The following is a 27,666-nucleotide window of genomic DNA, read 5'->3' on the forward strand; positions in this document are numbered from 1 at the left end:
CATTTTTCTTCCTCAATTATAAAAAAAAATCAAGGAGTCTGTCTATTCTACTCTAATTTCTGTCTTCCTCTCAATAAATTACTAATATTGATCTGAATTGGAAATTTTCCAATTTACATTTTTGTCACAATAGTTTCTACTGACTTCAGTGATATGCACAAAATAATTTTATTGTAAGTTGTATATAAAATTATACATGTTGCATTGTTAAGCATATCCTGAAGAAGAAAACTTCGGTTGTGACTAGATGGATGAAAATCACATCCTGCACTTAAAATGTTCAACATCTGGTGGTTAGAATATATTGATTCCACTGTGCAAACTTCTGGTGCCTCACCCTAAGGGATTCCTTCTTATCATGACTCATGTCTGACCCTGGACCCTAGTCTCTGATGCCATGTGAGTTGTCTCAGCGGATGGTAGGAGTGTTTCTGGGAGCCATTTCTACACAGAGACAGCTAGCCATAACTTGACTATACATGGAAGTGCTAGTGAAACTTTATACCTTCCAAAATGGTAAATCCAGATAGTGCCCCACTTAAAACCGTTTAGTGTTTCCCATTTTCAACTGTCCTTCTTGCTCCTGGGGACGTGAGGGACGGCCACTCCCACGTCCCTCAGTACAAACAGGTATCCCCAGAGGGGACACTCAAAGATAACAAAAATGAGCAAAACGATTGACGGTGAAGCTTAAAAAGAAATAAAAGTTGCCTTAATTCATTTTGTTCCTTTCAGGATGGCAGTTTGTGTGAAACGCTGTATACCCATCTGACATAAACCATGTCTCTGCCAACCCTAATTCTGGCACCCTCTAAATGCACCAAGAGGAAAGCAGGGCCTGCCTGCCGCTCTGACGGGCCAGAGGGGGGACGGGAGGGGGGGTGGGACTCAGTCGTCAGCACGACGGCGGCCTCCCTCACAGAGGCCCTTCCTCACAGAGGCGGCCTCCCTCACAGAGGCGGCCTCCCTCACAGACGCTGCCTGGAGCCCGCCGCCAGGCCCCCCGCGTCTTTGCACAAGCAGGGACACGCACTGGGGTCCCGAAGGCTGTTCCCGCAGGCGCGCCCTGTCCAGGGCGAGCCCATTAGCACCTCACCTCACTCGCGCCCTCCTGCCTTCGACGACCGGTTCCCGGCGGCGCCGCTCCAACCCCACGTGCCTAGCGCACCCGGGGAAGCGCGCGCCACCTGTTTAACGGTTCTAGCCCTGCAGGCGTGCTGCCGCTCTCGGGCTCGGCGCCCGAGGCCACGCCCCGTGCCCGCCCCGGGCCAGCCTCGCGACCCTCGGAGCCGCCTCCCGCCCCGCCCCCCGTCGCCGCCACCCGGGTCAGCGAGCGGACGAGCGGCTGGAGCCGTTCCCCGACGGGCAGCAGGGCGCTCGGCCTCCAAGTCTGGGCTGAGCGTGGCGACGCTGCTGCCCCGAAATCCTCGTGGATCTTGAGGCGGTAAGTGTCTGGGGAGGATGAGCGACACTAGGGGACGAAAGTCGAGTCCCGCGGTGTGAGGAGGCGGGTGAGCGCCGTCTCCCAGGCCCAACCCCAGAAAAGTTGAGACGAGGGAGAGAAGCTCTGAGGCGGGTCGGGAAATCTCTGAGGGCCCCTTCGGTCCCCTGTGGACCCTGAAGTGGGAGTGGGATGGGAGTGAGCGCTTTGGAAGGGGGGAAGGAAAGTGTAGGGTGCCGGGTGAACCCGGCGGAGGGCCAAGTAGCCGAGACCACAGCCACCGCCAAAAAAGGAGCTAAGTACACAGCTCCCCCTGGCTCTGCCCCAGCACCTGGTGCCAGGCGGTGGGAGGCTTTCAAGACGATTTGCCCCCTACTCCTGGTGGCACAGGTTTTCATTCCTGGTATTTTAGTCAAAGCTACGTAAAGGACAATTACATGACTAAAGTAATCACAGACACCTATTACCTGGACAGCTTTAGCCCATCTAAATGTTAAATTGTGTTTGTTTTGAGAAATCCCTCAAATGGACCAAAAAAAATTTTTTTAAAATTAATTATAAAGAGAAGGCATGAAATGGAAAATATGATGGAACTCTCTTAGCTTCTAGTTTTTGGATATTTTCGTTTTAATTTTTTTTTAATAGTGCAACCAGATACGTGAAACATGAAATGTCTTTCACCACTTGAATCATAAGTGGTTTATTTCTTACTCCCCGAAATGTCCTGTATGTTACTTTTCGTCTGTCATTTTGTTAGTATGAGCAATTTACTTACAAGCAGCATTTGGTTGCAAGGAATCCTAACTCTGTAATGTTTTGAAGTTGGAAATTGAGATGAAATTTTATCTGGTTATCATATATGAAATATACACAAGGTAAATGCAAATATGGTCTTTTCATTATTTCACTTCATATGATCTCATTTCTCAACAGCAGCGGAATCATCAGCACTTTCCAAAGAAGACTAGAATTTATGTTAGACTTTAAGTTTAGTACTCAGCTTCTAAAAACAGTGCAGAGTATGTTTTACATGCTGTGATCTGTGGTTAGTATGGCAGTATACCATGTCTGTAGCGTGAGGAAAGCACAGTACTCCCTAATTTATTTAGTATTCTAAGAAAAACGGTAAATTGAGGAAATGGAAATTATTAGCATGTACCAATTTATTCTGCGTGGCTTTATAAATGTTACTTTTCATCGTTAATTTTTAAATCTATACACACAGTGTTCACATGGAATAAATGGAAAGTCAGATGTCTTTCTTTTATGTACCAAATAGGCAAGTTTTGGTACAAAAGTGTGAACTTTGTTGTCAGTTCCTGACGTCTAGCCCTTTGTAGCTGTGCAGACTTGGGCATGTCTCTTATTTTTTAAGCCTCGGGTTTCTTATCTGTAAAGTGGGGCTAAGAATAATTTTCTTCCACAGTTCATATATTGCTTAAAATTAAATGAGATGATATATGTAAGGCATTTAGTATGTAGTAGGACCTTAAAAATGGCACGTTAATTAAAAAATAAGATTAATAAGATTTTGTCCAAATTGGTCAGTATATCTGCTTATTATCCCATTGTATTTTAGAAAATTCTAGGTTTATTGGTTATATTAGGACTGATAGGGCCTGAGGATTCATACTTAGGTGAATTTTTTAAAACAGAAAAGGAACCTAAGATATAGTTAGTATTGCCAGATGTAGAATAGCAACTGTAAATAACTGATTTACCAATATTCTATTCATACAATTTGGCCTTTAAAGATGATTTGTTAAGTGTATGTGAACTTGGAAAAAAAAAGATTCAGCAACCATTTCTCAGCATGTATTAATAGAAAGTTTTTTGGAGATGTTGGCTCAAAATATCCCTTAAAAAGCATTTATGCCATGTAAATATACATTTACATTTTAAAATTTACATTTTACAACATTATGATAGGCCCACTACTTGCTACCCAGTGTTGTAGGCAGAATTCTGTTTCTTTTGTAACTGTGCTTTGAATAGTTGATATCATACATGTCTACTCTAGGTAGTACCAGTAGCTTCAAGGGAAATTTTTTGATCTCTACATTCCATGGATTAAGCAGGCATTAGAGTCTAAGATTGAACTTATTTTGTATAATGACTTTGTAGTGCAGTTAAGTCTTTATTATTTTTTACTAAACTGAGAATTCGGTTTTGGTTTATGGAGTCCTTAATTATAATCTCATGAATCAGTTTTACGATAATAATTACTTTACATAAACACTTAACCTTTTTTATTAATAACATGATGGTGAGATGTAATATGCATTGTAATCCCCAACTTGTCCCCTATAATGTCAATGATTCCATGCAGGCATAGTTCACTAAAGAAAAAAAATATATATATTAAACAGAATATTGCATGACACCATCTATTCTAATTTCCTTAACTGATATGGATTTATATAAAGGGAGCTGTTGCTGTATCTTTCCTATTGTAAATTGAAGGGTAGGTGGCAACAAAAGAGCTTTTAATTTTTATTTATTTACTTTTGTTGCAAATTCATGTAATAGAGTTCTGTAATCCTCAACTCTTGAAAATCCCTAGTTTGAATACTGTGGATTTGTCTTGCTCAGCATTTGGAAAAGACTTAACAACCTACAACTAAATTTCAGCTGAGCAATGAAAAACAAGGAAGTGTGTGCCAAAGTACTCTATTCTATTGTATTCTGATTCACTAGTTTCATATGGGGAACAGGATGGAAAGTTACTACATACTAGTATTGGGATCTTAACTAAAATAGGTAGGATAAACATCTAATAAAGCAATGTATAGTAGGTTGCTTTTTGGTCCTTATTTTAAATATACTCTTCCACATGGAAAATACTAGTAACTATTTATTTTAAGTATTTTTTCTACTTGTGCTTATAACTTTTTTTTTTTTTTTTTTTTTTTTTTTTTTGCTTCTGGTTATATCAAGTTGTACTGCCCAACAAGTACAGAGAGCATTAGTTTTGTTTAGAGGCTGTTAATTGCCATGTTGAAAAACTAGTTAACAAACACATTACAAAGCTGGGTAGGTATTAACTTGAAGTACTTGCTGGTTTATCTCCAGATAGTAGCTTTTGAGGGGCTTAATTATCATTCCTAATTTTGGGAGATTGTTGATAAGTTTATAATTTTAACTTTTGAATTATATATGTCCAAAGATATTTTAAAATAGGATCAAGCATTTATGGAAACTTAAAGAGTTACTAACTGTATCTTATACTTGGGGAAACAGTCACTTAGACTTATTATTTGCTTAGTATCATATGGTTACAATTATTTCTGGATAAGCAGGTGCAGGAGCAACTGGAGTTTGACTTTGTCTTGATGGGCATCAAAATTTGGAAATCTTGTGTCCAATACAGGCATCAGATTTTAGTTGCAATGAGGAGGTATTATATGGAGTTTATTTAGTAAATCTATGTTGCAGATATTAGAATACAAAAATAAATAAGGTCTAGTTTTTGTGGCCTCAACTGATAGTCCAATCAAGTAGACATGTAATATATTTATTATGATTTATTTTAGAAAAACTGATAAACAAAATACAGTAGGGACCAGTGGAGGAGGAAGGTAAGGAAAGAGGAATTATTATTATTATTGATATTATTAGTTTATTATTAGAGAATACTATTTTATTTAACCTTACCTGTTGAGACATGAGGATATTTTCCAAGGAAGTGGCAAGAACTTCATCTTGATCTTGACAGCTAAATAGCTGTTTGGAAGAAGAGCAACAGAGATAGTGAGGGAACTCTAAACAAAACACTTGCATGTCCAGATATATGGTGAAACAACATTAATATTTTGGAAGTAGCATGAACAGGAATTAAAGACTGATTTTGGGATCAGAGGCTCTAATTTAGACCATCAAATTGAAGGCTGTTTTACCAAGTGCAGTTCGAGGGAGTTGGTGATGACTTTAAAGGAATACAGGAGTCAAAGTTATTAATTTGATTTTGGATATATTGAATTTGAGGTACCTGTGATAATATATAAATTGAAATATTATTAAACAATTAGAAAAATATAACTGGAGTTTAAAAGAGAAGTGGATGCTGAAAGTATAAATTAGTGCATATTTATCTTATAGACAAAAAGTTGCAACCATGAACATAGATGAGTTTTAACTAAGAAGACCAAAGCCAAATTTGTAAGAACACCTACATTTAATTAAAGACAGAAGAAGAGGAATCAGCTAAGGAAGTTAGAAGAGGCAATCAAATAAATAGGAAACAAACCAAAAGAACATAGCCAGGGCAATGTAGTGAGACCCCCATCTCTTAAAAAAAGAAAAACAGCTGGATATGGTGGTTCATGCCTGTAATCCCGGCTACTTGGAAGGCTAAGGCAGGAGGATCTCTTGAGTCCAGGAGCTTGAAGTTGAAAGGAGCTATGATTGTGTCACTGCAGTCCAGTCTGGGTGACAGGGTGAGGCTCTGCCTCAAAAGAAAAAAGAAAAGAAATATAGAGTCAGTAAACTTAAGGAAAGAAAATGTTTTAAAGAGGGAATATTAAACTGTGACAAATGCTATAAAAGAAGTCTGAGTGTTGCATATTAAATGCTTTTTTGTGTTTGTGTTTTCCACTTTAACTTATAAAATAGGTGACTTTAAAAAAAAGTTGTGGTTATCTGTATATATCTAAAGCATCTTGATTGTTTTGTCCAAAAGATAAAAATGTATTTTTTCATCTTCAAGTATGGAACCTCAAGGTCTTTATGACAATGGAAACCAAAAAATTAATTGGTAAACCGCTTCAACCAGCAAGACCTGTTCGTCATCTGACCTCTCCACCAGGTGAGTAATAGAATGTACAGTTCTTTAAATAATGAATTTATTAATGGCTAATTTGTATTTGAAAGGCTAATATACAAAGTAATTGTTTCAGGTGGATATTTAAAGACATAGTGAAAACTAAGAGTTTATAAGTATTACTGAAAGAAAATGATTCGTAATTATCTACCAATCTATAGTCTTATAGACCAACAAAGGAAAGAAGAATTACCCTTGACTGAAAGTAACTTTTTTTGTGTGTGGTTTTTTTCATGTCTCCTTTTTGTAGGCTTCCAGTTTCTGATTAGAGTGATACTCCCAGTACCAATTGTATCCTGTGATTATGATCACTGCAGAACAATCGTGCTGGACAGATAATGTAACCTTTTAAAAAAATAAGGGCATACCTAAATGCAAAAAAAAAAAAAAAAAAGATTAGCATAAAGCTTAAAGATTCTGTAGTAGTTTTGTCATACTTGTACTCTGATAGAGGTTATGGCTGTGTTTGAACGGGAACATATCTAATTTTAAAAATTTTATTTTAAACATTCTAAAATGTTTTTCTTTTACCCATGAAAATATTCTTTTGGACAAATTATTGAAATACCTGGTATTTAACTTCTAAATTAGAATATTAGTCTTTTAATTATATTCATTACTTGTTGCCAGAATGGCTCCTGTGTCTACTTTAGGTGATATACATACAACTTTAAAAAATTTTTCTTAGTCTGGGTATTCAACTGAATTAACTTACTACTTAGAAAAGGGAAATATAGATATTTTATTGAGTCCACAAATGAAGCAAAAAAGGTAGAAGTGTCACCAATTTCTATCTTGTGTTCATTTTCCCATCATTGGATCCTTCAAGGAAGATAATCTCCACATTGGTCATGTTTGCTTTCAATATGCCTGTGACTTAGGTCAGATAAATGAAATTTATGGATCTTTTGGGACCATAGCTGAGTAATGCTAATTCTGTATACTTCTGGTGCAGTAGAAGCAGTTCTGTAGGGTCAGGTCTCAAATTTTATCCTAAAGGAAAGAATATAAAGCCATTGCCGCAGTTCTTTTCTGTGACCAGACTTTTTCCAGCAACTCCCACCCCACTTCATCTCTGCAGATCCAATTTTGCACTGGTTTCTCTCCAAGATTGTTACATGGAAGAATGAGAATGAGGGGGAATACAAGGTGGGCAGGTAGCCCTGGTATCTTATTTAATTGTATCTTCTTAAGATCCATACAGCAGAGTAGGGAATTATTAGACAGAAAAGTCTAGTAAAACAAATTAATTTTGGTGTTTCTTAACACGCTTACATACTCCCTGGCCCATGCAGATCCCTAAAGGAATTATCTACTTTTTCTTTAAGATTCAGATTCAGATTTAATTACTTCATCTTGTGAAACCTATGCAATTCCCCAAATTTACTCTGCTTGCCCTAGTACTTTCTATAAATCTCTCAATAAACTTACAGTTTATCAAATCATATCATTATATACGAGCTTGTCTTTTAAAATGGACTGTGAACTCTTATGTCTGAACTCTTTTCATGTCTGTATGCCCATCCTTTTAACACAGCATCTGACATTTCATAAGGCTGGATGAATTTTGAATAAATGAACTATCAGAACACAATTCAAAACAGTGCCAAGAATATCCTGGATACTTAAGCTTTTTAGTTGATGATATTATTTATTGAAATAATAGTTATATAAAATCATTTTTTCCCTCTCCTAACAGGAGCAGTGTTCCCTTTCAACTTTCAAAATGAATATCCATGCAACACTCAGTGCATACAAAGTGGAGTTATTAGCAGAGTAAGTCTTAGAAATTAAAATAAAAAGAAATATTATAGATTGGAAAGTAACATGTGTTAGATGGCTATTGTGTGCCAGATACTATGCTTTATATACTTACTAAAAATTTATTGTATATTTTAAGCATATGTTAAAGAGAATATAACATGCATTAATCTGTCACCCAGCATTTTCAAATCTAAACATTTTGCTATATTTGCTTTAAAAAACTTTAAAGAAAAAAACTTAACATATAGTTACAAACCCTGTATATATGCTTCTACCATCCCATTTCCTTACCATCCTGCCCATAGATAACTATCTTCAATTTGTTAGTTTTTCCATGAATATATTTGTACTTTTGATAAGTAGAATTGTTTTAAGTTTTACATAAATGTTTTTGTCATTTTTGCTTTTACTTTTTATTAAAAATTTTATTTTTTTTTACTAATTAGCCACAAAGTTTAAAATTCAAAATACATAAAATGACATTTATTGAAGTTTCCCTCCAATCTCTGTCCCAGTCTCCTATTTCCTCTGATCAAAAGTAAGCATTGTACCAGTTTCTTATCTAGATACTATTTCTTTCTTTTTTTCTTTTTTTGAGATGGAGTTTCACTTTTGTTGCCCAGACTGGAGTGCAATGGTGCAATCTTGGCTTACTGCAACCTTCGCCTCCAAGGTTCAAGCGATTCTTCTGCCTCAGCCTCCTGAGTAGCTGGGATTACAGGCACCTACCACCACATACAGCTAATTTTTTGTAGTTTTAGTAGACATGGGATTTCACCATGTTGGCCAGGCTGATCTGATCTCGCACTTCTGATCTCATGTGATCCACCCGCCTCGGCCTCCCAAAGTGCTGGCATTACAGGTGTGAGCCACTGTGCCCAGCCTCTAGATACTATTTCTTATCCAGGAATAGACTATGCATGCACAACCATAAGTATATTCATAAATGGAATAGTAGGCAACTTTACAATTAATAAAGCAGTTCAATATGTGCTGATACAGAACAATCTTTTAATATATGTGACTATACTGTATTTTTTTTCTATTTTCTGTTGATGGCGCTTGTTACTATATTATAATAAATGCTACCATGACTGCCATCTATATGTTTCATTTTTACATGTTTGCGAGGTTCTCTCTGTCATACAATTAGAATAGAATTGCTAAGTATTCTTAACTTCAACTTTTAGATACTGCCAAATTACTCTCTAAAGCAATTTGTATGAGCAAAGGCTCTGATTTTTCCTATGTCCTCACCTTGCTGTTGTCAAACTTGAACACTGGGTAAGACAGTGGATGAGAAATTATACATTTTGGTTGGTTTTAATTTTTAATTCTCTGTTACTTGTGAAATAGAGCATCTTTTCATATGTTTAGTTTGATCATTCGGATTTCTCTTTCGTGAACTGCCAATTCATATCATTATCCTACTTTTCTTGGGTTTTCTTCTTTTTTATTTATATGCCTTTAAAATACCTTCTGGATTCTAATTATTTTTCTTATGTTCATAACAAATATTTTCTTTTCCAGGAATATGGTCTGTGAGAGAGTCTCAGACCATATTTTTTTTGTTTGTTTAAAAGTTTTAAATATTAATGTAATATTATCAATGTTTTTCTTTAGGATTTCACTTTTAAGAAGTCTTTGCAGTCCCAAAATTAAGATATTTTCTTTTATATTCTTCCAAAAAAATTTAAGGTTTTGCTTTCATATTTAGGTATATAGTCTACCTGAAGATGAATTTTTTGGATGGTGTAATACAGAAATCTATTTTTTCTCCTATAAGCAAATGATTATAAAGCATAATTCATTGAATAATTCATCCTTTCCACACTGATTTATAGTGGAATCTTTATTAGATAATAAGTTTTCATGTAGCTATTTCTGTTCTAGGCTCTTTATTCTGTTGTAGTGATCATTTTTGTGTCTCTGTATATCAATATCATGATGTCTTAATTACACTGGCTTTTAAGTTTTCTATAAGTCATAGAAATGTTTTATTTGTTCTGGCAGCTGACATTTCTCTAATACAACAGTAATATTCATTACTTTTTGGAATTGTTGACCTTCTTTTACTTTATATGTAAAAAAATTAGTATGTTAATATTGCAGTTTTACAAAGAAAAATCAAATTATGGAGTTAAATTACTTCCAAACATACAATTTTGTCTGTTGCTTCTATTATAATGCAAAAGCTGTTAGAACCTATGTTAGAGATAATTGATATATTTTTGAATCACCTTTATTGAGGTGTAATTTACATACAGTAAAGTGAACTCATTTGTTCAGTGAGTTTTGGAAATATTTATCCCATGTAATGAACCCCACAATGAAAATCTTCAATCTTCCTCCAAAATGTCCTTATGTTCCTTTGCAATCATTTACTACCTCTGCTTACACTAACCCCAAACCCTCCTTCCTGCTCCATACATCCATTGGTTGGCCTCTTTTAATGAGAGATAAGTTAGTTTTGACTGTTCTAGAGTTTCATATAAATGAAATACGATAATATGTATTCCTTGGTGTTGGGTTGTTTTGCTCAATGTTATGTTTATGAGATCCTTTCATGTTGTATATATAAGTAGTTGGATTTTTAATGTGGAATAGAATGCAACTGTAAATATACAACAATTTGTTTATTCATCAGTTGACAAACATTGGATTGTATCTAGTACTCTGTTTCCCAGTCTATCCTGCCAATAGGTTGTCAGTTAATACTGGCTATTGGCTTGGAGCTCAGCCAGTACTATGAACTGAAGTGAGCACCTACAAATGGCCTTTCCAAGTGGCTTGTGCTTCTTATAACACTACATGTGGGTTCTAAGACTAATGTTGAAGAGACAGGAGGTAGACGTTGCCAGCCTCTTAATATGTGGGACTGGAAACTAACACAGTGTCACTTCTGACACTCTTCTGGTCTGATTTTCCTTACCTATAACACAATGATCATAACACTTGCCTTATTCCTTATAGGATTATAATAAATGAGATAACATATAGATGATCACTGTGTAAAACTTTTTGTAGGTATACTTTTTACATGCTACTAAGATTTAAAATAATCATTATTTTAAAATTTTAATATGTACAGACATGACAAAGTAAAATTTTACCTTCAAGTTTGATTTTAGATCTTACATTTAAGTAGATGTTAAAAATTAGTGAAGTGTGCATCTGCTAACATTTCCAGAGACTAGAAATAGTTTTTTATTTGTAGAATACCATTTTATAGCTAATTAAATACAACAGTCTAGAAGATCTTTGGAGAACCCAAATCATATACATTTTCCTGGTTTTCTATCTCTACTTAAAAATAAAAAGCTCTACTACAACTTGATTTTTTTCTGATGACATTCTTGACTAAATAGTGAGAATTATCTCCATGGATTTTATTGTGTCATAGCATTAGATAATTAGTCCTACTGCCTTGCGTGGAGTAGCTAGCATTTACAGAAATTTAATTTCTGTATAATTTGTCAATACAATGATGGAGCAGAGATATTTATTTTTTAGGATACATGTCTCCTCCAAAGAAACCTGCCTTCATGATTTATCTTAATTCAGTCATGGTTTGCAAACTGACTTTGTCAGCACAAGAGGAGATCATCTCTCAGGGGTAGATAGTTATTGACCAAGTTTATTAAACTGATTTGTAAAATCAGAACACCAATTATTTTTTAATTAGAAATCTTGACGTCTTGTGTTCTGAGTTCCTTTTATTGGTACAACCAGTGTATTGTTTACTTCTAGGGAGATTTATGGATAGCTACATTGAATCTGAATATTTCTTGGTGAGCATGGAATCAGAAGAAAGGGATTTCGGTAAAAATTGATTTTTAAAATATCATTAGTTTAGCCAATCTTATAATAAAGATGCTCTTGCAAGTGAGACTGGGAAAACTCTGCACTAAGGCATCTCTCTTCAAGACATAGAGCTCTGCCAGTGTTTCTGATGTTCTTTGTCTCATCAGATACATCAATTTTTCTTATTTACCTTATTTCCAAGGCACTAGATGAAATAGTCCATATGCCTATAAAGTTACATCAGTCTCTACTTCAGATATTTAAAAAGTAAATAATATTGTTGCAGAATTTTTGTGAATACAAATGTGTTGTTTTCATCAATTAAATTTTTCTTCTGAATGGCATTTTTTTCAGGAAAAAATTTTTTAATGGCTATGGAATTATTTATCTTTAGGACAATAAAATTCATCTTTAGTTTTATTTTCCTTTTTAATAATCATAATAATGTCAAAAAACCATAGATATATGTGAATATATTTTGAAAGATGTTTTTGTTGCTCATTTTTAATAAGCAGACTTATAATGATTGCTATTACTTAGCCCCCACTAAAAGGATTGACTAATACATTTATTATTAGGAAAATATTTTTGGGTAGTTAAATGAATTATATACAGTTTTAAAACCTAAGTTAAAAAATTACTTTCTTCATGTTCAATAGTGTAAGACGAATGGAATGCAAGCCTTTTCACAAGGTCTTAATGAACAGCAGCAACATCAGTCTCCAGTTAAAAAAGGTAAAATTTTATCATAATTCCCAATTTCATCCTAGAATGTCTTAGCATTCATATAAAGTTAATATGATTTTATTGCTTAGATCCAAACCTATGTAAATATGAAATTTTATTATATATTTTTAGATTGATTTCTATCTGTATAAGTCAGGCTACCAGTTTGACTGCTTTCAAGGAGACACTGGAATACAATCGCGTAAACAAGATAGAAATTTATTACTAGATTTTCTGTATCATGTAAAATTCTGAACTGTCATAATGATTTTTCCCTGTGAAGTTTCTATTTTCCTATTGTTCTCTTACCTTATTGCTATGCCATCCTCAATACATGGCTTCCATCTCATGGGCTCAAGATAACTGCCTGAACTCCTGCCATCATGTTCCCTGTGTCGCCATTAGGAAGAAGGGAAGGGGGAAGGGGGAAGGGGGAAGGAAATTCACCTTTAGAGTATGACCCAGAAGTTGCACATAGTACTTCCACTTACATCCCATTGCCAGAACTTGGTCATGCTGTGCCTACCAGGCAGCCTACCTTACCAGGGTAGACTGGGAAACATAGCCTTTAGCAATACAGTCAGTTAATTCTATTACTGATATGAAAAGAAAGAACTGCTCTAAGGGAGAACAAATAGTCTCTCCCACACTAGCTATTTTAAAATAAAATAAAATGATTTAATTTAGTTTCCAAATTTTTGTCAATCAATGTATGTAGTTTAAAAGTTTGACGTACGAAAATACCATTAGTTTTTTCTTCTAATATTTATCATCATATTTCTAAATACAATTATTTTCAAATTTCTCAATTTTTAAAAACAATATATTGATGTTTTATCTTGGTAATTGAGAACTTAAGCTCCTTTGCTTCTTCACCTTTCCATCTCCTCACCATGTAATTATTTCACAAGTTTCAATTAAAGTGTTACTCACTCTTTGTACTATTATAACTGTGTAAAATATAGCTGCTTAGCCAAGAGGTGCGTATCTTCCTTTTCATGCAATTACTTACTTATTCTAGAGCTAATGGTTACTTTATTTTTCTATGTTATCTATTGTTAATTCTTTTCCTAAAATGCTCTGACAATTCTGTCACACTTGTTTATACTTACAAGTATACCAGTTCTTTTTTTCCTTAGATGGGACATTCCTTTCAGAATACTCCATTATCCTATTTCAGTATGGACCAGTTGTCCTTTAGTACTGCTGTACAGCTATTTTTCTGCAGTGGACCTTTGCTATTATCTTGGGATATTCCTTTATAATCCTTTGGTTTCTTTTTTAAAAAATTGAAGCAGAGTTCACCCATTCACCAATTTAACAATTTTAAAATGTACAATTCAATGGCTTTTAGTACATTCACAATGTTGTGCAACAATACTACCAATTCCAGAACATTTTTATCACCCTAGAAAGAAACCTCATGCTCATTAAGCTGTTACTACTTTCTCTCCCCTCTGCCTAGGCCATGTGGTAAACACTAATCTATTTCTATTTGGATTTAGCTATCTGGCCATATTATATAAATGGAATTATACAATATGTGACATTTTTTCAATTTATTTTTTAATTGATATATAATAGCTATACATATTTTATATCAATTAAAATAATTGAAGGCAGATGTGGTATTTTGATACCTATGTGCAATGTGTAAAGATCAATAAGGGAAATTGAGATATCCATCACCTCAAACATTTACCTTTCTCTTGTGGACAATATGTGATCTTTTGTGTCTGGCTTCTATCACTTTCCATAAGGTTTTCAAGGTTCATCATGTTTTAGCACTATCAGTACTTTATTCCTTTTTATGACTAAAAAATATTCCATTATATGGATTATGTCACATTTTGTTTATCCATTCTCAACTGATGCACATTTGAGTTGTTTTCACTTTTTGGCTTTTGTGAATAATATTGCTGTGGACATTTGTGTACGAGTTTTTGTTTCAACATTTGTTTTCATTTCTCTCAGGTATATACCTAGGAACAGACTTGCTGGTTCATTGGTAAATCTGTGTTTAGAAGGAACTGCCAAATTTTTTTCACGGCAGTTCTACCATTTTACATTCTTAGTTGCAAGGTACTTGGGTTTCCAATATCTCAATAGCCTTGCTATTGTAATCTCTTTTTATTATAAGCAATCCTAATGGGTGACAAGTAGTATCTCACTGTGGTTTTGATTTGCATTTTTCTTATGGTTAATTATTTTGTTTTTTCATGTACTTGTTGGCTATTTCTATTTCTTTTTTGGAAAAATGCTTCAAGTTCTTTAACAATATTTTAACTGGGTTGTTTGTTATGGAGTTGTTTTGTTATTGAGTTGCAAGACTTCTGGATATTAGACTCTCATCTATTATTTATTCTCCTCCTTCTTCTTCCTGCCACCCTTCTCCTTCCAGTGTATGCATGTGTATATATGTTGTCTTTTCGTTCTCTACTGGAGCTTATCTTATTCTCTTGATAGTGTCTTTTAATGCACAAATTTTTTAGCTTTGATGAAGTTTAACTATTTTTCCTTTTGTTGCTCATGTTTTTGGTGCCATATCTGAGAAATCATTGCCACATCTAAGATTCACTCCTGTTTCCTTCTAAGAGTTTTATAGCTTTAGCTTTTGCATTTAGGTCTTTGATTTATTTTGATCTAATTTCTGTATATGATGGCCACTTTCATTGTTTGTCATGAAGATATCCACTTGTCCCATCATAATTTGTAAAATAGACTGTTCTTTTTTCATTGAATGGTGTTGGCACCTTAGTTGAAAAATCAGTTGACTACAGGTGTATGTGTTTAATGTGTTTATTCCTGGATTCTTACTTCTGTTCTCTTGATTTATATGCCTGTCATATAAAATATGTTATATGTCAGTACCACACTTTTTTGATTACCATAGCTTTGTAGTAACTATTAAAACTGGGAAATGTAAGTCTTCCAAATTTGGTCTTTTTCCAAATTGTTTTGGCTGTTTAGGGGTTTTTGCAATTTCATGTAATTTTTTTTTAAGATCAATGTTTCCATTTCTACAAAAGAGGCTATTAGAAATTTGATAGGGAGAGCATTGAATCTATATATCACTTCAAGAGGAATATTGCCATCTTAACAATATTAAATCTGACAATCCATAAACGTAAGAAATCTTCCCATTTAGGTATTCTTTAACTTCTTTTAGCAGTATTTTATAGTTTTCAGTGTACAAGTCATATACCTTCTTGGTAAAATTTATTGCCAAATACTGTATTCTTTTTTGATGCTATTATATATGGAATTTTTCATTGTCCATTGATCACATATAAAATAAATTTATTTTATGGGGGGACATTACTATGAATTTATGAAAATAAAAAATATTATGAGAATATTGTGAACAGTAGTTGTATGCCAAAAAAATTGATAACTTGATAAAATAGAAAGATTATTAGGAACACAGAATTTACCAAAACTAACTCAAGAAGAAATGGAAAATTTGAATAGGCCTGTAGCAAGTAAGAAGATTGAATCAGTAGTTAAAAACCTCCCCCCAAAAAAAGTTCAGGACTTAGATGGCTTCTCACTGGTAAATTTTACTAAATATTTAAAAAACAATTAACACTAATCCTCAAACTTTTCCCAAAAAAATGAAGAGGGGAGAACACTTCCAGCAAGGCCAATATTATTCTGATAGCAAAGCCAAAGATATCAGAAGAAAAGAAAACTATAGCCAATATCCCTTCAAATATAGATACAAAAATCCTCAATAAAATACAAAAAGTTTTTACTATCAACATAGTAAAAAGATTATATACCATGTTCAAGTGGGATTAATCTCAAGAATGCAAGGGTGAGTCAACATATCAAAATCAGTAACAATATACCACATTAATAGAATTCAGGGGGAAAACACATGATCATCTCAATTGAAGAAAAAGCATTTGACAAAGCCCAACATCCCTTCTTGATAGAAACTAACATGATAAATATATATATGAAAACCTCACAGCTAAAATCATCCTCAATGGTGAAGACTGAAAGCTTGTCCGCTAATATCAAGAACAAGATAAGGGTGCCTGCTTTCACTGTTTTTATTCAATGTTATACTGAAAGTTCTAGCCATAGCAATTAAGTAAGAGAAAGAAACAAATGACATTTAAATTGGGAAAAATGAAGTAAAAGTATCTCTATTCACAGAGAACACAGTCCTATACAGATGATCCCCAACAAGATGGTTTGACTTATAATTTTTTGATTTTATGACAGTGCAAAAACAGTATCTGTTCAGTAGAAACTGTACTTTTCTCATGATGCTGGCAGCATCAGCAAGATGCCACTCCTAGTCAGCCATACATTTTCATCTTTTGCTATTTTTAACTTGAAATGGGTCTATTAGGATATAGCCCCGTTGTAAGTTGAGGAGCATCTGTATTATAGAAAATCCTAGGGAATTCACATAGACTATTAGAGCTAATAAAAATAAATTCAACAAAGTTGCAGGATGCAAGACCATTGCTTATGATTTTAGTAGTTTGAATCATTTTTTTCCTAATCAGTCCTGGTAAAGGTTTGTTAGCTTTTATCTTTTCAAATAATCAACTTTTGATTTTGCCGATTCTGTTTTTTTTTTTTTTTTTTTTTTGTCTCTATTTCATTTATCTTCACTCTGATCTTTATTTAGTTCATTTTTTCTATTATTTAATTTAGTTTGCTCTTTTATACTAGTTCTTTAATGTGTAATGTTATTTAGTTAAGCTATTTCTTTTTTAAAATAGACATTTATAGCTATAAACTATGCTCCAAACATTGTTTTTACTGCATAAGTTTCAATATGTTGTGACTTTGTTTTCATTTGTCACATATTTTCTAAGTCCCCTGTTGTTTATTCCTTGATCCATTGGTTGTTTAAGAGTGTGTTTCAATTTACATGTATTTTTTAATTTTCCAGTTTACTTCTGTTTTTGATTTCTAGTTTTATTTCAATGTGGTCATAGAGCATACTTTGTATGAATCTTTTTAAATTTATTGAGACTTTTGTGGCCTAACATATGAGTTCGTCCTGGAGAATGTTCCGTGTGTGGAACATGTGTGCTGTAGTTCCATATGTGCCTCAGAAGAATGTATATTCTGCTGTTGTTGGGTAAAGTGTTGTATACATGTCATTAGATTAGTTGGCTTGTAGTGTTGTTCAAATTGTTTACTTGTTGATCTTCCGTCAAGTTTTTCTATCCATTATTGAGAATGGGATATTGAAGCCTCCAGTTATTAATGTTGAAATATCTATTTCTGTGCTTAATTCTGTGTTTTTCTTTGTGTTGTGTACATATGTGCTTATAATTGTTATATGTTCTTGATGAATTGATGCTTTTTTCATTGTATAAATGTCCTTTGTTGACTCTTATAACAATTTTTGTTTTAATGTCTATTTTTGTCTAATGTTAGTATACTCACTCCAGCTATCTTTTGGTTACTGCTTGCATTGAATATCTTTTACAGTCTTTCACTTTAAACTTACTTTCATCATTGGATCCAAAATGAGTCTCTTGTAGACAGAATATAGATGATTTTAAAAAATTCATTTTTGCCAATCTCTGCCTTTTATAATAATTGAAAAGTTTAGTACATTTATTATAATTGATAAAGGATTTAATCCTCCCATCTTGCTGCTGTTTGTCTCCTATACATCTTTTTTTGTTATTTAATTCCTCCATTACTGTTTTTTGTGTTTAATAGATATTTTCTAGTGTACTATTTTTATTTCCTTTTAATTTTCTTTATTTTATATGTTCCTAGTTGTTGTATTTGATATTTATAACAAACTAGTTTGAATTAATATCAACTTAGTTTTGATGTTATATAAAACATTGCTCCCATATATATGTCCAAACTCACCCTTATGTTGTGCTTTCAGCATTTTAAGTATGTCATCCTGTCATCCCATGACTTCTGACATCAGTAGTTTTTGATGTGAAATCAGCTGTTTATCTGATGGAGAATTCATTGTAACTGAGGAATCGCTACTCTTTCTGACCTCAAGATTTTTGTTCACTTTTATAGATTATGATGTATCTATGTGTGAAGAATCTCTTTTAGTATACAGATAGATGCTCCTTAACTTATGGTGGGATTACTTCCCAATAAACCCATCATAAGTTGAAAATATAGTAAATTGATAGAAGAGTCTTTGGCCCAGAAAGTCTTTGGTCAGAGAATTACCTATGCTTAAAGACTGATAACTTGAACTGCTTTCATATAATCATGAAGTCACACAGTTGTAAGTCAAACCATCATAAGTTGGGGCTGTCTACATTCTTTATACTTTATTGAACTTCTTGGATGTATAGATTCTTTTTTTGTTGTTAAATTTTGGAAATTTTACTCTACAGTTTCTTCAAATATCATTTTTTCTCCTTTTTTCTCTACGTTTTCCTGGGACTCTCATTATATATTTCTTGGTATGCTTGATCATAATGTCTTAGGCTCTGTTCATTTTCTTCTTTCTGCTCCTCAGACTGAATTACTTTTAAATTTGTTGATTCGTTCTTCTGCCTGCTCAAACCTACTGTTGAAACCCTCTCATGAATTTTTCATTTAGTTATTGAACTACTCTAGAATTTGTATGTTTTTTCTTATAAGTTCCATCTTTTTATGGATATTATCTATTTAATGAGACACTTTTAAAAATAATTTTCTTCAGCTCTTAGAGCATATTTAAAGTAGTTTATTGAAAGCCCTTCTCTAGTAAATTCAATGTCTTGGCTTCCTTAGTGAAAATTTCTATTAATTTCTTTTTTCCAGTGCATGAGCCCATATTTTATTCTTTGCATGCTTTATAATTTTTGTTGTAATTGAGAACTGGACATTTTGAATGTTGTAATGTAGCTGCTCTGGAAATCAGATTTTCTTCCTTCCCTTAGATTTATTGTTGCTCTTTGTAGTAGTTGTTGTTGTTGGCTTAGTGACTTTTCCACATGAATACTGTAAAATCTATATTCTTTGTCATGCATGACTATTGAAGTCTCTGTTCTGTTATCTTAGTGGTCAGCTAGTGATTTGACAGAATTTCCTTCAGTACCTAGAACCATACCAAACTGAAAAACAAAGAAATGCCTCTTTAAGCCTTTGCATACGGCCTCTTATTTTGAGATATTGCGTCAATTCTGCCTTCCCCTTCATTGTCTGCTTGCTAGGAATCTGAAAGTCAGCTAGGAGTGAGTGCTTAGGATCTTTTCAAGTTTTTCTGTGAGCATAAGCCTAGTTTTAACATGCATGTGAGCTTCTAGAAATAATATTTGGGATTCTTTCAGTGCCCTTCTTCCTCAAAGCATCTTGTTATTAGCTTTTCCTCCCAAGCTTTTTGGTATGCCTAATGTTTGCTCCAACTGTTATCCCTTGTCTCAGGTGGAAGCAACTAATACATTTTCCTGTAAATGTTTGGACAAATGGATTTTGGGTAGCAGCCTTAATGCTGGGAGAATTCTTAGTTAAGTGTGAAGTACAGGCAAGCTTCTTGAGATGGTTCTTCAGGGAACCACCAGAAAGGTCAAAACAAACAATCCTAATTTTTTTGAAAATAAAGTCTATACTACCCCCTCCAGTTCTGGGGACCTATAAAAGTAATGAGGGCTGTTGTCTGCAAGGCCATGAACTATCTGGGAAATAGTCCCAGGTAAGTTACGTGCCACAAAACTTTTCCCAAATTTAGCTATTTTTTCTTCACTAAGCATTCCCCTGGTTTTTACAAGCTTTGGGTTAGATTCCAGGGTTCTGAGAAAATTGATTCTGACAGCTTTTATGAGCTTACTTGTTTTTGTAGACTGAAAGACTTTTACAGTTCTCTACTTGGCCATTTTCCCTGACATCACTTACCTCCATTTCTTGAGTTCTATGTTTTCTTCTTTTTTGATTTATGTCCTCATTTTGTTTGCCCAAGTGCATTCTCCAGAAGTTTCATAAAAAAAGGGTATTGGGGGCCGGGCGCGGTGGCTCAAGCCTGTAATCCCAGCACTTTGGGAGGCCGAGGCGGGTGGATCACAAGGTCAAGAGATCAAGACCATCCTGGTCAACACGGTGAAACCCCGTCTCTACTAAAAATACAAAAAATTAGCTGGGCATGGTGGCACGTGCCTGTAATCCCAGCTACTCAGGAGGTTGAGGCAGGAGAATTGCCTGAACTCAGGAGGCGGAGGTTGTGGTGAGCCGAGATCGCGCCATTGCACTCCAGCCTGGGTAACAAGAGCGAAACTCCGTCCCAAAAAAAGAAAAAAAAAAAGAAAAAAAAACAACGGTATTGGGTTGTGAATTCTTTGAGTTTGTATATTTGAAAATATCTTTATTCTATTCTCACACTTGATTGATGGTTTAGCTATATAGAATGTTCCAGATTAAGGATGAACTTCAAAAATGTTAAAGAAGCCAGACCCAAAATTTCAGGTAAGTTAATTTTTGCTTGATGTATTTCAGAGCTGTGTATTAGGAACAACACATTGATAATTCTTACCTTTTAGTTGATAGGAAGATAGGATAATTCAAGCCTTATTATTCCTAGTCTTTGCATATATATCTTTTCATACCCATTTACTTTCAACTTATATATCTTTTTATTTAATGTATGTCTCTTGGAGACAGCATATACTAGGGTCTTCTTATTTTTTAAATCCACTCTGTCAATTTGTAGTCTTTAATGTAATGTTTAACATAGGGGGTCAGTAAACTATGGCCTACAGGCCAATTGCTGTTTTTATAGATAAAAATTTATTGAAACATAGCCACACCCTTCATCTATATATTATCTGTGGCTGTTTTTGCTTTTAACAGTAATACATATTTTTAAAAATAAAACTTAGAGAAAAAAGGGAATCTGTTATACTTACCTATTTACCATCTCTTTTGCTCTTTATTTCTGAACAGTAAAGTCTCCATCTAGTATAATTTCCTTCAGCCTGAAGAACTTCCATTAGCATTTCTTGAAGATCACATCTGCTGGTGATGAATTCAGTTTTACTTTATATGAAAATGTCTTTCCTTCACATGCATTCATGAGGGATTATTTTCTCCTACTGGATATGAAATTCTGGGTTACTGTTCTTTACTTTTAGCACATTAAAAATATTATTCCATTGTCTTCTGGCACAGCATATAATCTGTCTGGGTGATCATTTCTGGTAATCATTTCTGATGTGAAATCTGCAGATATTTGAAACATTGTTCTCCTTGTAGATAGGGGCCCTATCTTGGATCCTATTCATTATTAACCTAGCACAGTTCCTGATATATAGTAAGATGTACAATAAATGTTTCTTGAATTGAATTTATTTTTATTGTATTAAATGTTTAGTATTGATTGAGACTAGATAGGCTCATTAAGGTTACATTTTGACAGGATCTGAATTGCCCAATAGTTGTTATTGTGGTTATACTTTATACAAGATCATTTTACTAGGTTTAAATAACCAGATGAAAAAAGCCATGCATTTCCCACTTTTCTAATTATATTTCTTTTATTTTTCCTTGGTTACTTGGTTTTCTTTCTATGTAAAAGGAGAATTGGAGGCAGTAGATACTTTTCAAAGCTTTTTCTTTTTCTCCTCCTTCTCTTTTGCATAGACACTACTCATCATTTTATAAAAAATGAATAGAGGACATCTAAAAAGAAATGAACCAAAAAGTGATCTAGATAGTTCTACATTTCATACCATTACATTTGATGTTTAATATCTACAGAGAGAATTAAATACAGCAGAGATTTCCTGTTGAAGCTCTCAAGTGTTTCCATCTGCAGAAAAAAACCAGACTTTCTGCCTGATCATCCCATTGTACTGCAAAAACCAGTAAGTAGTTTTCTAATTTTGTATTGTAATATTATATGACAAAAATATTTGCCTTTAACGTTTTCATCAGACTCTACCTCTAGATTTTTAATCTTCCTTATTACAAAATATAAGTAATTCAGAAAACTGCAAAAATCTAAAGGTATAATATAATCAGTTATTATAAAGTAACTACCCAAGAAACAGAATGGAATAGCTATATTTTGTTTAAGAAATATTCTTAATTGAAAGGTCATGAAAATATTGTCCCATACTCTAAAAGTTTTTTCTATTAAATTATATCATTCACCTGGAATTAATTTTACTCTATGAGGTGGGCACTAAGTTTTACCTTTTTATACATGGATTTCCAGTCATTTAAAAAATATTTATTACTTCTCTGACATCTTTGTGGCAATATATGCATGGTCTGTTAATGGGCTATCTAGTATGTTCAATTAGTTTTTTTATACAGTATAACAAATCATATTTTTCTTTAACACATCTTTTCTATTCTTAGCCCTTTATATTTCTGTGTTTCCTTATCAAATTTCATTTAAATAAATACACATAATAAATACTTACATGCATCTTAGGATCGTCATTGGAAAGGACATGAGTTTTGTCATCAGATATGGCTTCAAATTGTAGCTCCACTCTGTGTGCTGGTAGTTCAGGTTTGGACAAGTCATTTAACCTCATTGAACCCTAATTTTGCTATTGCTGATAAGGATGATAATCTCTGGCTGTCAGGATTAATAAAATAATGCAGGGGAGTACTGAGTATGATACTTTTGTCTCATTATGCACTTAGTAAATGATTCCCATTCTTTGTGGTCTCTACTTAAGTTTGACTGGAATTTAACTTTGTATTAGAGTTTTCATAAATGCTTTTATTTAGGTAAAGGCAGCTGTGACTCCACTGAAATGAGACTCAGAATATAGGTATACTGAGAATAGTTTGAATGGGAGATATACACTACTACCTCATATCTCCATTTTTGGGGTTCTAATTCTTTGAAATTCATAGCATTTTTCTCAGATTATAATTTTTTTAATGTTATGTTGTAAACTCTCTATTTTTTTTATTATACTTTAAGTTCTGGGGTACATGTGTGTGAACGTGCAGGTTTGTTACATAGGTATACATATGCCACGCTGGTTTGCTGCATCCATCACCCCATCATCATCTACATTAGGTATTTCTCCTAATGCTATCCCTCCTCTAGCCCCCAACCCCTACTATCTCTCTCCTAGCCCCCCATGCCTGACAGGCCCTAGTGTGTGATGTTCCCTTCCCTGTGTTCATGTGTTCTCATTGTTCAACACCTTCTTATGAGTGAGAACATGTGGTGTTTGGTTTTCTGTTCTTGTGTCAGCTTGCTGAGAATGACGGTTTCCAGCTTTAGCCATGTCCCTGCAAAGGATATGAACTCATCCTTTTTTATGGCCGCATAGTATTCCATGGTGCATATGTGCCACATTTTCTTTATCCAGGCTGGGTTGGTTCCAGGTGTTTGCTATTGTGAACAGTGCCGCAGTAAACATACATGTGCATGTGTCTTTATAATAAAATGATTTATAATCTTTTGGGTATATACCCAGTAATGGGATTGCTGGGTCAAATGGTATTTCTAGCTCTAGATCCTTGATGAATCACCACACTATCTTTCACAATGGTTGAACTAATTTACAGTCCCACCAACAGTGTAAAAGCATTCCTGTTTCACTACATCATCTCCAGCATCTGTTGTCTCCTGATTTTCTAATGATGGGCATTCTAACTAGCATGAGGTGGTATCTCAATGTGGTTTTGATTTGCATTTCTCTAATGACCAGCGATGATGAGCTTTTCTTCATATGTTTGTTGGCGGCACAAATGTCTTCTTTTGAGAAGCATCTGTTCATATTCTTTGCCCACTTTTTGATGGGGTTGTTTGCTTTTTCTTGTAAATTTGTTTAAGAAGTCCTTTGTAGATTCTGGATATTAGCCCTTTATCAGATGGGTGGATTGTAAAAAGTTTTCTCATTCTGTAGGTTGCCAGTTCACTCTATTGATAGTTTCTTTTGCTGTGCAGAAGCTCTGAAGTTTAATTGGATCCCATTTGTCTATTTTGGCTTTTGTTGCCATTGCTTTTGGTGTTTTCATCATGAAGTTGTTGCCCATGCCTATGTACTGATTGGTGTTGCCTAGGTTTTCTTCTAGGGTTTTTATGGTGTTGTTAGGTCTTTTTTTTCTTATACCACAGTGGCACCTAAACTCCCTAACTTTAGATCTCTAGCCAGTTCTTTTTAAGTTTTTAATTCTTTTTAAGGAGTTAAAATATTTTTATAAAACTTCTGGTACAGGAATATTAAATAAGAAAAAATGTACTTGAACTTTCCCACCTGTTCAACAATCTTTGGGATATGTAATTCATGGTCTGTAAGAATAAATATAACCTTCGGTGCTATATAAACTATAGTCACCTTTTCATTTGTAGACTTTCCATCTTTAATAACATTTTATTGTGTAAATAAAAGATTGACATACACTTTTTTAAACAAACTTATACATTACAATTAATTTTACTTTTGATTTACACATTAATACATTTTTTAAAGTTAGGTGCCACAGAAACAGAACAACAGGTTTGGAATACAATATATTTTTAAATGAATTACATATATTTTTAAAACATTAACTGTTTTGTTATTTGACAATTCTAGTTACTTTAATAGTAACATGCATTTACATCTATAAACACCTGGTACATTCACAGTATTTGGTTCGATAAACTAATTAGTAAAAACTGTATTCAATCAATTGGTAAATTAACCTTTTATTTTATTATACAGGAAAACAACCAAAGTTTTAAGTAGCATTTGAAGAACAGATGAATATGAAGATAAAGAATTATTCATTTTATATTTTGGACATCTGTAAATGAGGTGGATCTAGTAACAATAACTGTAATGGACTGTGACAATTTATTCTTAATTTTGATGGTTGGCTATTTGACGTCTCTAAAAATGAGAAAGAACTATTTTAAACTATAAAGAATTTTCTAATCAGTTTCAGCTTTGCAGGCAGTTTCCTGCATAAATTGGGAAGTAACACGGGAAAGTAAGAATTTGGTTAGTGAAGTGGTAAAACTGTGTATTTATAATTTGCATGCTATTTGCAATGTTTTGTTTTTCATCACTTGTAATAATGGAATGGAAATGTAAGTTGTAAAGACTCCCAAATATAAAATATTTGCTACAGTGTATATATGGTACATAATTTTTTGCTGCTTTTAAAGTTGTTTTTGTTGTTCTGCTTCCCACTGATTTCATACCAGCTCATGAATGGATCATTACAGTCTCTCCAGAGGATTAGAATGATTCAGAATGTTCAATGCATAGTTCTCAATGACAGGAAAGAGAATTTTTTAATAGGGATTTCTTTTCAGATATATGATTGGTTACTAGCACAGATTGATAATTTGGAAACAATGGTAGTGAATGAAACTGAAGTTGAAAAACAACTGCTACTTATGTCACTAATCAGACCACATGAATAGTAGAAGTTGAGCAATTTCAAAGTAAAACTGATACTTTTATTTCCAAAATAATTTAGGCATTTGCAAATAATTGAAGTACTTGAACTTTCAATTCTGTAATTTCTTATAACATATATGGATGAAGAATTTTTGGGTTTAAGCTTTTAATTCCTAGAAATTTTATACATTAATTCTCCTTCAGTTTGTCACTCTGGATGTTGCTGTTTTTTTTTTTTTTTTAAAAAAAGGTTTCTTCCAGAAATATCTGCTGATATATAGGTAAGTGTAAACTTTCCCTAATTCTGTTTCTCAGATCCCTAGGTCTACTGCAAAAAGTTTGTTTCACTGAATTTTGAACTCCTAAAACTAGTACCTTTTCCTTCACTGGTTTTTGATCTTTTTTCCCAGATTCAAGCTTGTAGTCCATGTTATGTTTCCCACCTTGGTCTTTTAGTGACGTCTTTTTTTTTTTTTTTTTTTTTTTTTAATTACTTTGTTCTTTAGGAAAATGGATTGTTTTTTAAATAGAAAAAAAAATCTTTGTTAACTATAAACTTATTGTTTACTTTAAAATGAGATATTTATACTTAGGTCCCAGTTTTTTCTTTTCTTTTTTTTGCCCTACTTGTTTCCTTTTCTACAATAGGTTCCAGTATATATGTGTATGTTAATACACATGCACACATGTTCACACACATGCAACTCTCACAAACATGCCCAAATATATATATAATTTGTATAAGAGCTGGGGTCAGAATGACCATATAATTAAATTGGTTTGCTTTATTATTTGCCCATTCTCAGGTCATTTTAATTCTTGTTTCAGAATATGATAGAGCATATTCCAATTTGGAATCTACAGACCCCTTCTACTTAGTACTGTTACTGAAAACAGAACCCTTTTAACAAGTAATACTACCGTGCTACTTTGGAAACTGCCTCGTTCCCAAAAGATTTGATATGCTTTTTGAACTGGATACTTCAATGGACTAACCAAAGCAATGTTTTGATTGGCTATAATTTGTATTTTTGAAACCATTTACAACGAACATTTTCAAGATGTGTTTGTCAAAAGTCCCTTAGGTTTTGATCTTTTCTTACTGTATACAATCAGTCTGCAGAGACTTGTTATGTGTCTGTTTGCCTTCGTACATATGTATAGCCTGTTTGAATAATCATTGTATATCTCCATTTATGTTGTTCTTTGCTTTGTATATAAATTAAAAGAGTTGGCCCAGGTGTTGTTACACAGTGCTTGTCATCCTTAGAGTTGACCAGAGGCACACACATACACATATATACACACACATATACACATGTGTATATGTATAATATATCAAAATTTCCTACTTATTTCTAAAGAAACTATGAAAGGATTTAAAATTTTATTTATATTGAATGAGGATTGAGAGTATACAAAGGTATTGGTAAGAGTTGCTGTTTCATGAATCAGTTTGAGAAAATATTTTAGGTCAAATTTATACTTAAGAAATAAAATTTTATTAGTTCAATCTTCCTTTCTTTTGAGTTTTTCAAAGGGGAAAAACAGGAATATTTTACCTTATATTTTTCCCTGAAGACTTATAATTTCAAAGGAATTTATACTAGAAAATAGCATGGCAATACATTTTTATATGTATTATATTTTCATTAGCAGGGTTTATAACTGGAACAGATTTTTATTATTACAAATATTTAATTTTTGAGCTTGTCGAGCAAAGTATAGATAATATACTATCTATAGACAGTTTTATATAGATAATATGCTATCTATAGACAGTTTTATATAGATAATATACTATCTATAGACAG

The 27,666-nt window shown here is 33.5% G+C and overlaps 1 protein-coding gene across 1 annotated transcript; it reads left to right on the forward strand.

Moving 5' to 3' along the window:
• The first annotated feature begins 1,296 nt into the window (after nucleotides 1-1,296).
• CUNH8orf88 (chromosome unknown C8orf88 homolog) lies at nucleotides 1,297-26,084 on the forward strand. The gene is made up of 6 exons (XM_032249588.1): nucleotides 1,297-1,444; nucleotides 6,147-6,245; nucleotides 7,960-8,036; nucleotides 12,488-12,563; nucleotides 22,245-22,351; nucleotides 25,169-26,084. Exons 2-6 carry the CDS (start codon nucleotides 6,167-6,169, stop codon nucleotides 25,190-25,192), a joined length of 363 nt encoding a protein of 120 aa, XP_032105479.1. The 5' UTR covers nucleotides 1,297-1,444; nucleotides 6,147-6,166; the 3' UTR covers nucleotides 25,193-26,084.
• The last annotated feature ends 1,582 nt before the right edge of the window (nucleotides 26,085-27,666 follow it).

Source organism: Sapajus apella, unplaced genomic scaffold (genome assembly GCF_009761245.1).
Source record: "Sapajus apella isolate SASKATOON/1434 unplaced genomic scaffold, GSC_monkey_1.0 scaffold3, whole genome shotgun sequence".
NCBI lineage: Eukaryota > Metazoa > Chordata > Mammalia > Primates > Cebidae > Sapajus > Sapajus apella.